The sequence below is a fragment of the Salarias fasciatus genome, chromosome 15 (genome assembly GCF_902148845.1).
Source record: "Salarias fasciatus chromosome 15, fSalaFa1.1, whole genome shotgun sequence".
NCBI lineage: Eukaryota > Metazoa > Chordata > Actinopteri > Blenniiformes > Blenniidae > Salarias > Salarias fasciatus.
Window position 1 is genome coordinate 21,890,189 of NC_043759.1, and position 13,882 is coordinate 21,904,070.

At 43.9% G+C, this 13,882-nt stretch overlaps 2 protein-coding genes across 2 annotated transcripts; one reads left to right on the forward strand and one right to left on the reverse strand.

The window, feature by feature from the left end:
* Positions 1-2,521: 2,521 nt before the first annotated feature.
* LOC115402173 (ethanolaminephosphotransferase 1-like) lies at positions 2,522-12,114 on the reverse strand. Its single transcript, XM_030110647.1, has 10 exons — positions 11,934-12,114; positions 9,492-9,560; positions 9,133-9,241; positions 8,575-8,649; positions 6,764-7,026; positions 6,523-6,631; positions 6,387-6,435; positions 6,126-6,306; positions 5,855-6,034; positions 2,522-5,747 (listed from the first exon to the last, which is right to left on the reverse strand). The coding sequence occupies exons 1-10, from the start codon at positions 11,988-11,990 to the stop codon at positions 5,682-5,684; spliced, it is 1,158 nt and encodes a 385-aa protein (XP_029966507.1). The 5' UTR covers positions 11,991-12,114; the 3' UTR covers positions 2,522-5,681.
* Positions 12,115-13,393: 1,279 nt separating this feature from the next.
* LOC115401599 (dolichyl-diphosphooligosaccharide--protein glycosyltransferase subunit 4) lies at positions 13,394-13,829 on the forward strand. The gene is made up of 2 exons (XM_030109877.1): positions 13,394-13,531; positions 13,704-13,829. Exon 1 carries the CDS (start codon positions 13,395-13,397, stop codon positions 13,506-13,508), a length of 114 nt encoding a protein of 37 aa, XP_029965737.1. The 5' UTR covers position 13,394; the 3' UTR covers positions 13,509-13,531; positions 13,704-13,829.
* The last annotated feature ends 53 nt before the right edge of the window (positions 13,830-13,882 follow it).

Consider the following 13,882-nt stretch of genomic DNA (forward strand, 5'->3'; position numbering starts at 1 on the left):
CAAACTGGCACGGTTTTACTGATCTGGAACACTCCAGATGAATCCTTGGCTGCATGTGACCTTTGACCTGAAATGTGTGGTCTGCAGCGTTGTCCTGTTTCTACCTGTTGAAGTAACACTTGATTATTTACCGTCCCCGTCCATTTATCCTCCGCACAGCGAGCGCTAATGAAACGATATGTAATCCAAGCAGCTGCGCTGGTTCATTCCCAGACTCTGAAGTGGAGGCCCCGCTTTAATGGACTCGCTCCCGGGCTCATTGTTTAGATGAATCACTGCTCGCTGAGAGTCGTTTTCTCTGGAAGGAAAGCTCTTGATCGGCCGCCAGCTGTTTTGACAGGCACCGCTCAGCACCTCCTCACGTAAAAATGGAGGTCCGGGCCTCTCGGCTCTGCGATATAAAAGTGTTTATTAATGGCAAACTTACCACATAGTTTCCTCTCTCTTTCATGTTCTCTGGCAGCTTCTCGTGAAGGTTATAAAAGGATGTCAGATTTGTATTTTTTTTTTTTTTTCAAACTTTTCATAGGTTTTGGATTATTCAAAGAGTTACCAGGAGTGCACAGATGATAAAAAACAAAAAAACACACACACCAGCTCTGGCTGGCAGACCAACCCGTGGTGGAGGAGACATGAATTACTAATGGAGTCTGAAACAGAGCGGAGTCGCATGAGTCAGAGGTGCGAAGTTCAACACACGTGTTGTTTAAAGAGTGCAGGAGAGAAAAGACAGGAAGAACTGTTGTGTTACCTGTGAAACAAAGACAAACAGTGAGCTGACATAACAGCCTGATGATGCCTAAATCTCAGTTCTCCTGCACTGAAAATGAGGATTCTGCAGCATCTATTGAGCTACAGCGCCATCTGCTGGAAGGCCTGAAACGTCCATTCAAGGGGGGGTCAAAGTTCAGCAGTGCTGGGCAAGCCACTTTAAAAAAAAAGTAATAAATTACAGTTACTAGTTACTACTTCTTCTTCTGTTTGAATCTGTAGAAGAAGTTTGGATCGATTACTTATGAGAAAACTGAAAATATGATGAATGGAATGAAAGCACTTGACAAAAAAATCTTTAAAAAATGTCTGTATGCTTGAGTTTCCCTCTGGGGACAAAACAAATAAACAAACAAACAAACAGGAGTTACACCCCGATTCAATGCTCTTACTGAGTTCACATTTAATTATGCCCATATAGAATAGCTTTCTGCAGGACATTTTTCCCCCTTCTGATCATTTTATATGAGAAAATCGTGAATCTGTGGCCCTGCTGTGGTGCTCGGCTGTGCAGAGTGGCAGGATCCTCCTCCTCGGGTTTTGCCTCATGCACAGCAGCAGGCAGAAGAAGCTGCCAGTGCAGATCTACAGAATGATGGGAAATCTATCAAAGGAAAAAGGGACGGGGTTCAGGGATGGAAGGCTGCAATAACAGGGCTTTTTGATATACTATTAAAATGGATGTTTTATATCAATCTCTGATCATCTTATCTTGCTGCAGGCTAATCTACTTCCAGATGTGCAGAGTGCTGACTTCTGGTGTAAAATACAATAAAATAAACATCACGTCATGTGCAGCACTGCATTTTGTGCTCTGCGTGGTTTTTCTATTTGATGATGCCTTTGTATTGGTTTTCTTGCAGCACGTTTTTCTGTTTGCAGCCCATTCCTCTTATTGTACCTCCTTTGAACTTGCGTTTCAGTTTGTGAATTTACATCGTTTCTGTTTCCGCATGTTTTTTCCAAGTAAGTTTCTCATCAGATTTCACTCCTAAAAATTTTAAGTCTGAAATGTTCTCAGTTGGTTCATACACACATACGCCAGTATATTTAGCTGTTTAGCTATTTTCTTGTACTGAAAAATCACAAATTTACATTGTTCCAAAAGTCAGTGGGAGAGTCCCCTCTTTCCACATGTGATTGATCAGCAACAGTATTTCATCTAATTCTGATTCACTTCCATTTTGAAACATATATGTGAGACCATCCTTTCCTGTAAAATGATTTTACTAAAATCATTATTTTCCTCAAGTCTGCTGCTGTGATGATTTAAAGTCACGTTTCTCTTCCTGAAGCTCTCCTAATCGATGTATTAACGGCTTTGAATTATCAGACTAAATCCCTCCAATCCGTGAATTCCTCCAAGCGACTCATATCAAACTGCAAACAGGGATTCTAGAAGTCAACCGTATGAATCCAGCTGTGCTGACCTGAGTTTGGATAACTGGAGGTGAAGATGAAGACATGAGTCCTCACTGACATCTGGAGGACTCCAGACAGCTCGGCAGCACCACACAATGCTCAACTGACCTTTGCTTTACCTGAGAAAACATTTTTCACTCTAAACAAATACAGTACAGTCAGTTTCCCTTCAAAAGTAGTGTGTGTGTGTGTGTGTGTGTGTGTGTGTGTGTGTGTGTGTGTGTGTGCCACATTCACTCAGCTGCTGTCTACAATAATCTCAGACCCTGCTGTGTCGCCCCCAGGTGGACAGTCATGAAAGTGAGACTTCATTTTATTCGTTATTTTATTAAAGAAAATGTATTTTTATTTGTTCCTGGACAGTCTTTTCTTCCACCGGGTAAATACAACATTACAGTTAGCCACACTGCTGCCCCGCTGTGTCAGCCGGGGCAGTTTCACACAATAATTCAGTTCCTCGACCCAGGGAAAGAGAAATTAAGACCATTTCTTTTTTTTTTTCTTCCTTGAAAAGTGGCGCATGACGCTCCAAACAAACAAACAAACAAACAAACAAACACACAAAGCCCAGTGAAGTAGCTGTGATCGTGGACATGGAATCTGTAAAGAAACTGAGTTTAGTCAATGGCACAGTTTTTGTTTTTCCTCCGAGCGAACATTTTTTCCTCTGACATGACATCCCTTGTTTAAAGCGTTGGTAATCCCACCTAAGAATCCCCCGATCATTTCCCAGCAGCCCCAGAGAAAGGCGGGGAACTGACTCGACCGATCAAGAACAAAACGAGAAATTCCTTCAGTTCGTTTTAAAATAACAGGGATGAGTCCTGCCCTGATGACTGGAATCAACAAGTGACCAGAAAAACGGCTGTAATTTATTTAAAAAAAAACAAAAAAAAAAAAACTAAAATGAGCCAACAATGTGTGTATTTACACAGATATTCACACACACAGTGCACACACAGGGGCCAGGACAGTGCATGGAGCCACCACTGTTTCTGGTGGTCAAATCTCAGTCACAGTTCAGTTCTTCACTACAATCTACAGTGTCCAAATGTCACAGATCGAGCCAGAGCTTCTTTGGAGGGCAAAAAAGAAAAAAAAAAAAGAAAAAAAAATCTTCATGTCAAATATATAATGTGCTTATGACTGCATATAAAATATCCCGAGTGTTACGGGCGACTGAGCTGGGTGTTGAAGTAGTTTCAGGTGGTTTTGTTCCTCCCAGACACACAGTTTTGTTAACCTGCAGTCAGAATGTTCAGTGCTTCTCATTACAGGTGTATGTACAAAATGTCTGCGAGTAAAAAAAAAAAAAAAAAATTGCAAGAAGAAGCAAACATTGATTCTCATCCTCAGAGTACAGATACATCTCAAAAGGTTGGAATGCAACAGAAAAGTTGAGGATTTCATTATAACTGTCAAATTGTCCTGTTTCTCAAAAGATGTTTCTCATAATTCATCTTTTTTTTTTTAAAAAAAACCAGAAGTCACAATTTTGATAGACTCTCTTTTGTCATGATGGAGAAAAAGTTAACTTTTCAATGATAAACAACCTTTTTGAGACGCACCTGTATCCATTTCCTATGCTGCTGTTAATTAAGTCTTCCCAAAGTTCACCGTAAAGTGAGATGATTCCTGCTGGCTGGACAGTCACATTCATATTCACACTCACACACCAACACAGATACCAAGCGAACGGAGGCTTTTCCTATTCTGCAGCTTTCCTTCACGATCACGATCATGATCCAGTCTGTCGGAGATTACAAAAAAAAAAAAAGCGAGGCGTGATATGCAGAAGAGCGTCCTCGCCGCTCCGCTCCGCGCTGCGTTTCTTCCCTTATTCGCGGCTGCGTTCCGACCAGGCACAGGGAATCGAGCTCAGAGAAACCAGAAGCTGACGAGGCCTCGTTCGGCCTCGCTGCGAAAGCCGTTTCGTTTGAGAAGAGGAGGCGCGGCGGCCCCCGCGTCGTCAGGCGGGTGTTTAGGGAGGTGTGCGAGGAACCTGTGCGAGCAGGAGAGAGGCGCCAGGCGGCGGCTCGCCGAGTCTGGCGCGACGGCTTGTTCCCTCAGAGTGCGTCCGCTCCGAGGACGGCTTTTGGACGCACTCTTCATTCAAGCACTTGCGCAGCTGAACCAGGCGCCGACGCCGTGGCACCGGAAACACAAACACATCCATATATAAAATAACCTCAAAGATAAAAAAAATAAAAAAAAAACCTAGGAATCAGCGTGAAAACACGACACCTCGGGAGAGGAGAGGAGAGGAGAGGAGAGCCGGGAGGCCAGTGCTCAGACAGAGGTCAAAGTGGAGGGACAGTCAAGGTCACCCTGGTCAATTCTTCCATTAGTTATTAGTATTCCACCCTGATCGGGACCGATCAGGAAGAGAAATCCAATCGGCTATTTTATCTTTAGCGTTACAGGAGCAAACTCCAGCCGGAAAGTAAAAGCCCCACACACCAACGGACACACTATATGTATAAATATAGAAATATTAACATACGTCACAGAGATTCTTCAACCGCAAATCATCTGATGGAAAAAAAAAAAAAAAAAAAAAAAAGGGGGAGACAGGGGAGGTCAACCGCTGAACGCTGGACACTGTGAGAAGACCAGAGTCCAGAGGTTTAGTCAAGTTTGTAATCACACTACTTGAGGCATTCCTGTTAATGGAATAAAACTGAAATGGCAAAATCCCCAAGGCTTATTATACATTCATAATACTATGTGAGTATAACTGTGTGTTCGTACACGAGGCTGCGTTTGTACTGAAACACTCGCCATGAGATAGAAATGATCTGCACAAAGCAGAATATGCGTGTGTGTGTGTGTGTGTGTGTGTGTGTGTGTGTGTGTGTGTGTGTGTGTGTGTGTGTGTGTGTGTGTGTGTGTGTATGAGAGAGACTTTGTACTTCTATTCTTGTGAGGACAGGTGAGTTCTCACTCGGGGACGAACTTGATTAAAAACGCTGTTTGAGGGTTAAGACTGCGGGGATTTGACTGTGGATCCAGGAGCGTCCCCACAATGATAGACGTACAAAAGTGTGTGTGCGTGCGTGCGTCTTCGCATGGCTCGTCTGGGTTCCTGTCCTCACGACTGAAGCACATTTCCGTAGGAAACAATTGCGCCTCATTGGCTCAACCAGGTCAGCCAATCACCAGAGACGGAAGCCGGAGCCCCTTTGGCCCACCCCGCCGCTGAGACCAGACCAGAGCGTGGTCCGAAAGCTGGTCCGGGAATGTGCATGTGTGCATGTGTGTGTGTGTGTGCGCGCGCGCATGTACGTGTGTGTGTGTGTTTGTGGGCTGTAGGCGACACATAAGAGGCCCATAGTCTGTTCCACTTGCAGAGTCCTCATGAATGGAGGGGGGCGGGGGGGAGGGGGGGGGGGGTTTCCGCGGTGATGGACGTGAAGTGTCGGTAAGTCGGGGAGCGAGGGCGTCTAAACCTCCGCTGCCGTCAGGCCGATTCGCTCCTCCTCCTCCTGTCAGTCACTGCTGGCCTTCTTCAGGGAGAAGGCGAAGATGTTGAAGTGGCTGCTGAGCTGCTGCACCTGACAAACACACAGAATGTTTACAGGAAAAAAAAAAAAAGATCAGTTTCATGACAGAAACTTGAGGAGGATGACAACAAAACGTCGTCACTCGTCTGTTGTCTTACCACTGACACTCCGTAGTGGATGTGCGCCAACACGACGAACGCCGTCCACAAGTACAGCAGCAGCGTCTCGTTGATGGCGACGCCGGTCAGGGCCAGCAGCACGACGGCGGTCATGGGCAGCAGCAGGAAGCTGAGCGGCTGGCAGCGAGTGTTGCTCATCTGACACACGATCAGCTTACACTGAAACACACACACAAAAACAAGTGGATACGAGGCCAACGGGAAACGCTTCTGAGAGGGGAGGGGGAAACGTGCAAGAGAGGAGGCTCACCGTGACGTTGGCGAACGCCGTCCCCACCATGAGGTAGAAGATGCGCGGCTGCAGGTCCATGATTTTGGATGGCGAGGAGACGACCCAGACGGTGGACAGGACGAAGAGCAGGCAGGGCGAGAGGAACGGCAGGAAGGCCTCGTACAGGCTGCCGTGCTTCAGGGTGCTGCTCCGATGAGCCCTGCGGAGAGCACAGAGCGAGGGACGCTCAGAAAACCTGATCTGGACCTGATCATCAGTCCAAATGGAGAAAACACTCACTTCAGGACGTTGTAGAGGCTCATGGGTAAAGTCACAGCGAAGGAGCAGGCTGGGAAACAGCAGATCTCAGTTAATAGCAGCTGCTTTCACTAATTTTCTTTAACTCGTGTTGACACAGAACACACACGCTTCTCACCGATGATCATGAAGGTGAAGAGGTCTCTGTACAGGAAGTTCCAGAAGATGGGCTGGTACCAGGTCTCCACGCCGACCACCGCCGTCACCAAGTAAACCACGGAGATGGTCTGGACAGAGACAAAACGTGACACCCCTGAGAGGATGGCTTTGTTTTTGTTTTTGTTTTTTGTTTTTTTTAAGCGTACATCCCACATCTGTCTCAGGTGACAAGCTTGTCGTTACGCGACACGAGTCCTTACCACCTGGCTGATGTCGTATCCCCAGGGCAGGAACAGGATGCCCGTGTTGTACTTCTCCCAGTGAGACAGGATGAAGGAGAACAGCACCACCCACAGGATGTAGTAGAGCGCGACCACGCTCACGCCGCTGTCCCCCCGGCCGAATATGGAGTACACGGTGGCCACGAAGAAGATGCACGCCCAGCTGTCTAGCCCGTGATCGAACAGCTCCCCCAGTGGTGTGGAGGAGTTGGTGCGGCGCGCCTGTTTGCCATCGACGCCGTCTATTAGAAAATGTTTGAGGAGGAAAAAAAAAAAAAAAAAGAGGAATGCACATCACTACAGAGCAGACATTTCTGAATTCAGAGTGCAGATGTTTTTTTAATCACGTCCCACATCTCCACTCGGCTCAAACTGCTGCCCACACTCACATAGCTCACATACAACCACATTCCTCCGCCCCACCCCCTGACCCCGGCGCTGTCCCACAAGACCCGAGCTTCACATCCTCAACATGACGGCTACATTCACACGACACACATCTATACATCTTCTGATGAAGAGAGATTAGCTGTGCTTTTTCTACCCCCGACAGGTCATTTGACAGACTTTGAATTCCCTCGCATATTTTCCACACATTCACACTTAATGCTACACCTTCAGTAAATGTTGGCCCACAACAGTCACTAATCTCATTGAAGGCAGCGGGGTGTGACGGCGTGATGCAATAACAGATGGATGATGCAGATCACACACTCCTGAAATGCTGCTAATAATCAGTTATTAAATATTTCATATCAGACTTGAGCAATGCTCACATAGTAGCATTCTGAATTCACCCCATCCATCCACATTTTTACACCATCTTCACCACGTTTCCGCCCATTTCCTCAATACTGAGCAGGCGCGCTTCAATAGAAATCCCTGTTTGAACAGCTTGTTCAAAAATCCAAAAACTCAGAAAAAAATTGCTACAAAAGCAGGATCCTAAATCCTGGTGCAGTCACCTGACCGAGCCATGTTTTTAAGTTATCCGCATCTGTTTTGACTGTATACAGCTATTTGCATCTTTGATGTCTTTCAGTGACAAAAGCGATCGCTACATTACATTCAACTTGCAGAGGGTGTTACAATATGATGTATCTTCTAGTTTCTAATAAAACTGATGGAAACTTCCAGAAGGTCAAGCAGAGCGCCAGCATGCAGACTGGAGCGTTCTAACAATTTGTGTTCATGAGCAACTGGCTGCTGGGAAAAATATATCAGAACGGTTAATTTTTTGCAGCTTTTCACTACCGAAATAAACGTTTCAAAGCATATGAGCCAAATGAGGAGGGAAATATTCTGCTGGGATTCTGTTTATGAAGAGAAGCAGGGGATTTATCAAGGAGGCATTAAGATACTGTGGCGAACAAAGGGAAGTCTATTTTTAAAAGAGGTTACATTTCATTATATGAGTACGCAGAACAAACTGGACATGGTTATAAAGACAAAAATTTCCCTAAAAATAATCATACATTATCTGAACAGAGACTTCTGCTCAATTTTCATAGATTTCACTTGATTAAAAACTTCTTTTGATGACAAAATGTACTGTAATGTACTTGTAAAACACAAACAACAGGAAAAAAATGCAACTGAAGCCATGTAATGAGAGACATTGAAAGTTTATAAAATAAATAAATCTGTACGCTCAATGTTTAAGGGTAACAATAATAACCAGGACACATTCCTGAGCAGAGGGGAAGTTTTGAGTTTTCACTGAGCGTCCCCCCCTCGGAGCCTCTCGGAGAGTTAAAGAAAAAGAAAACAAGGCAGGGGTTGAAACTCACCGAGTGTGTACGCTAAAAAGTTGAAGATCCCCGCGGCGACCCAGACCCAGCTGGGCACGTGGTCGTGATCTGCAGCTGAGACACACATCATGTAAATATACAGCGTTACCACACAGAGACACTGGAAACCTGACAGGCGCACAGATGTTGCAGTGTTCTCACTGAATGTTCATTTATAGGATTTACCAGACTATTGACTGGAATTATATGCTAGATGAGGTTTCAAACAGAAGAGAAGCTTTCAGGTGGCAAAATGACAAAAAAAAAAAAGTCATCAATTGCAGTTTAGCTCTCTAATTGTTAATATGACATGAGCAACAGATCCATACTGTTAGGGAGTGTCCATGATAATAAGCATAAAGAGGCTGGATAAAGTGTGTGTGTGTCATTGTCTTGGGACAGTCATCAACCAGCACAGCCAGTCTCGCTGCATTGACTTATGGACTTTGCCTTTCATAAACAAACGTGCGCACGCCTGTGCCGTCCGCGCTGCACGTGGGGACAAAGTAAACCTGACGACACTGTCATGCAGAGGACAGATAAACGGGTAGGACCTACAAGAGGCTGTGAAGTCGTAATCATAGAAGGCCAGCATGAGGAAGTTCAACACCAGGAACATGAAGCCTGTGAATGTGATGAGGTTTGGAGCCAGCCATGTCGGTAGAAACTGGGGAGAAAGAAAAAAGCCTTTCAGGATTTATTAACATGTTGAGAAGAGAGGCATCACAGATTCAGGAACAGGACATTCACTGCTGATCACATTTTGAGGCTAGTATAAAATAAGAGAAGCAGACAGAGAGGTGCTGCTGCTGCATGGCGCTGTCACTTTAAAGTATCAGAGCAGACGTCTGGAAACCTCATTAATCATGCAGCAAGTGCGCAGACACACACACACACAGTCTCCAGGTCTCTCTCACCTTCACCACGAAGTTCCAGAAAGGATGCATCACGTAGACGGACAGCGGGTTCGAGTCCACTGCGCTGTACTGTGAAGACACACAGGAGCAGTTTATTTCTGAGTGGATGTGACTACAAAGCAGATGTGCAGCATCTGTGTGATTCCTTTAATACCAGTACAGTCGTACAAGGCGTTCAGCCTCACATGGAACAAGTTGTCTGGGACTTTTTTGGCTGGATGTCATCACGCAGGTCAAAACAAACCTGATTCCTGTCACTGTAATTTTATCCAGGCATGACAAACACGACGAGGTGACGCACCAGGTCAGCGCTGCTCTGGTGTTAATATCATTTAAGAAAAGCATTAGGCAGCACTTTCTGTGCTTGTGCTACTTTTTACCTATCAGAAGTGACAAGTCCCATATCTGGAGTGTATTACTGTAACAGACAGTCCAGTAGTCTATAAACAACATCAACAAACAAACAAAAAACAATAATGTATGTAATGTTTCCCATATGTGGTGGATTTCACAATGAACTCATCCAACTTACTGAGTTAATTGCAATTTGATAGTTTTCAGTAAAATTTACTGGAATGTCTGGACACTGACACAGCAATGATCTGGCTCACTTGGACATTCCCTCTTTTATTTCTTTAATATGTACTAAACAGAATGACCACACCTTCGGATATTGATATCTCTCTGATCACTGATAGTGGCAGCTCTACTGAGAGATCACATCATCAGATTCAAAATGCCAACACCACACTTGAAATGAACTCTAGAATTCTAATCTGAGGTTTATGAATGGGATAAAGAGTGAATGATGCACACCTGGCCTGGAACAGCGAGGCAGACAATATCATATCAAAGGTGCTGGAACATCTACTCAGTTCTCCTGATTTGGCTATAGGCATCATTGAAACACGGACTGTCAATTCTGACAACTTTCTCTCTTTTTCCACACTCACTGCGAGTAATCTATGACACATTATACACACCAACGTCATTCTGCACAAACATCTCCATGAATACACACACACACTCTCAAAGGAAAGCGGCACTGCAGTCTGCTTAGAGTGCGACAACAGTTGGGAGACAGAGTAAGATGAATTATCTGCAGAGCCAACTCCGTAGTGTTCAGCACCTCAGTTATGTGCACGTATAAGAGCTCCCTTGTTCGCGTTTTAAGAAAACAGCCACCGTGTCGAAAAAGGGTCACAATACTTGAATTCACAGCCATTTGTCATTCTCTGCTGTCCTCCAGCCACCAGTGTCTGCCGCTCAGACGGTGAAGCCTCTTTAAAAGCAATTATTGGAAAACAGTCTCTCATGATAAACAGCTCTGCAGAGTCGATTTATGGGTTGATAAAGGCAAGAGGAGCCAGAACAAGCAAATCCCCTTTCTATTATTTATTTTTTTAGCAGCTTGTGAGCAAATTTCCAAGAAAAAAAAAAAAACTGTGAAATGAGGTGTAAGATCATTTTAACCAGATTGGAAGCAGGTCTTCTGGCTACTATTTTATGAAATGACACAGACTGAACCAGTTATTCAAATCGTATTCACAATTTGGTAATCTTTTGGCTAAGGCTAGATCTTAAATAACCAAAGTTGCCATCACTGATGACAGAGAATGGGTTTGAGATGAAACAACACATTATATCAAATGATCTTTTGCATCTGTGAAGCTCTCATGTACTGTCAAAGTCATCAACCACATATTCTGAAACATAATGGCTAAGTCTGTATTTGCACTGCCACAGCTATGCTCGTCTTCCGGGGAATTAAAGGAACACACACAGGGCTGTGTGATGTTCAGCGTTGGGTGTGAAAACCTCATTTCGAGGTGATGATTTCACATGACGGCTCCTCAATGATTCTCATGGTTGCATGGTGCTTCACATTCTCAGTTGTTCATCGGTTCCCCGCCTGTTTTTTTCTATTTTCTACATTTTAGAGGGCTTCTCCAAAAGTTCATCAATAATGTCAAGAATGTGAAATGGTAAATGAAGAAATAATACAGAGGATGGATTTGTTGCAAAGCTTTTTACTCATGAATCTTGAAACTGTAAACAAAAAAACTAATGACACATCAGCGAATATTAAGGTCAAACAACTTGAAACAGTGTGTCGTATTTTGTCAAACAACTTTAAGAGGGTTTGTGTATTTTAATTTAATGACAAGGAGCTGGTGAAGGCTGTCTACAGCAAAACACTCTGCTTTATGATTGATTGAAAATGACAACTTTACAAGGACCAACGCGATTACTGCAACTACATATCTCACAATACGGTCAGCAATTCTGGGATTTTAATTCCAGGGATAGATTGTCCAGTATGAGTAATGGTTTCAAGTCTGCACACTGCAGATCGTGACAGCTAGCAGCTAAACCCTACACACATACAGTCGGCTAAGTGGCTAACAGCTAGCATCTTTTTTTTATTTTATTTTAGCGTACCTTGTATTTGTCGAAGCCGGCAAGCTGCTCCTTAGTGACATATTCGTAAAGAGCCATGGCGGCCCCGCCTGGCTCGACGATAATGTGAACGAATAAATAAATCCCCAACGTTAGCTGCCGAGTCCTGGTAACATGTAGCTTAGCCGCCTAGAGTCGTTCACGCCGGGTGATGTCGAACCATCGGAGCCACTCCTCCGGAGCGGAACCCCGGCTCCTCCCGGGCTCAGTACCGCCCCCTCAGGCCTGGAGGACTTGGATGGAAAATATCTAAGAGCCTTGAATCTCCGGCAATGAAGTTTACTGCTATAAACATACGTGGATTTATTTATATATATATTTAATGTCCAGCCCGCCTCTGTTGAGATTTTTGAATTTATTCAATCTGTTTCCATTAAGATTTTTGATCTACCGTACCGTTCCCATGGCGATCTTAAACGTGACGTGGCCTTCCGCCTCGACCGGAAGTCACGCTGTTAGCCTGTTTGTTGCTCCGCGGTAGCAGTGTTGTCCACACCGGGATATTTAAACCGACGATTTAAAGTAAGAAAGTTTCCATTAGCTGACATGTAGTGGGATTTGGTAACATTTCCCAAGCTTTCGGTGTATAAATGTTTATGATTGACGTGGCTGTCAGTGTGGGGGAAACAGTTAGCTAGCTAGCTTGCTAGCTAGCTATATTAGCACTGTCAACAGAGTCAGTGTTAAAAAAAATTGTAAATTGTGCTGCAAATTGTTTCATAAATGTGTCTTGGGGTGGTTTTTGCGATTACTATAGTTTTCAGAAGTCTCGAGTGTACTTCTAGATGTTAAACTTATATTGAGGTTGTGTTGCATAGTGATTTAAAGAAACCATTTATGACAATGATGGAAATAATTTCATTACATTTCTGTATTTCACAATACAAAAAAAGTAGTGCACAACTTTTAAATTAAAAAAGTAAAACGATAAATGTTAATGACTTTCATACACGTCTGTTGCTCATTTGAATGACTTGTCAGCTGAAGAGCCACCATTTGTTTGCAGAAGATGAATGGGAATGTTTGAATCTTTCCACTGAAGAAAGTGATGACAATCAGAACATGAGTGTTCATCTGTACACCCATCTCTTGTTTGGTTCAGCAGATCCAGAGGAGAAAACATGAACGTTGTTAGTATTTCTGTAGACCTGATTGAAAGAAGCCACCACTATTTCTGTAGTCACATTAATATTCAGCCACTTGAAGCTGAAACTGAAGCTCAAAACCAGACAGAAAATCCCTGTAATACATGAACCGCAACCAGAGAGCAGGGATAGCAACACACTGCATCACAGAAATTTTCTTAAATACTTTTGTGATATCACTAAAGTCGTTTTAACTCAGACGATTCTGAGTGAATATGATGCACCCTTTTACCTTATAAAAGACCACTATTTCCAATAAAATCTTGACATTTGTGCTTCATTGTGCCTCTATTTCAGAATGGTGACAGACGTGCAGCTGGCCATTTTTGCCAACATGCTTGGAGTGTCACTGTTCCTGCTGGTCGTGTTGTACCATTATGTTGCCGTCAATAACCCCAAGAAGCAGGATTAGAGTTCCTCATCATGACTGGCGAGGTGAGTGTCTTCTGGATCACCACTTGGTTCAGTTTCTTGGCTGATGAATGAATGAGCATTAAAGAAGGAACGACTGAATGTGGGATTTCTTATCATTCTAATAAGTCCAAGCATAAATCCCAAGTTTTAACACGTGTTCGCGCTCATGAAGTCATTTTTCCCTTCCCCACAGGTGACATGGGAAGCAAAGCCACCACCTTGGAAATAACATTCCCCTCAGCCCTGTTTCCAGGAGAAGAATGGTTCTGTTTGCACAGTAGTGTTTTTTTCTAATAAAAATGTTTGAGTAAGACATACATTGATGGTTCAGTTTGAATTTGCTTGATAAACATTCACACGCAGTCATTGTAA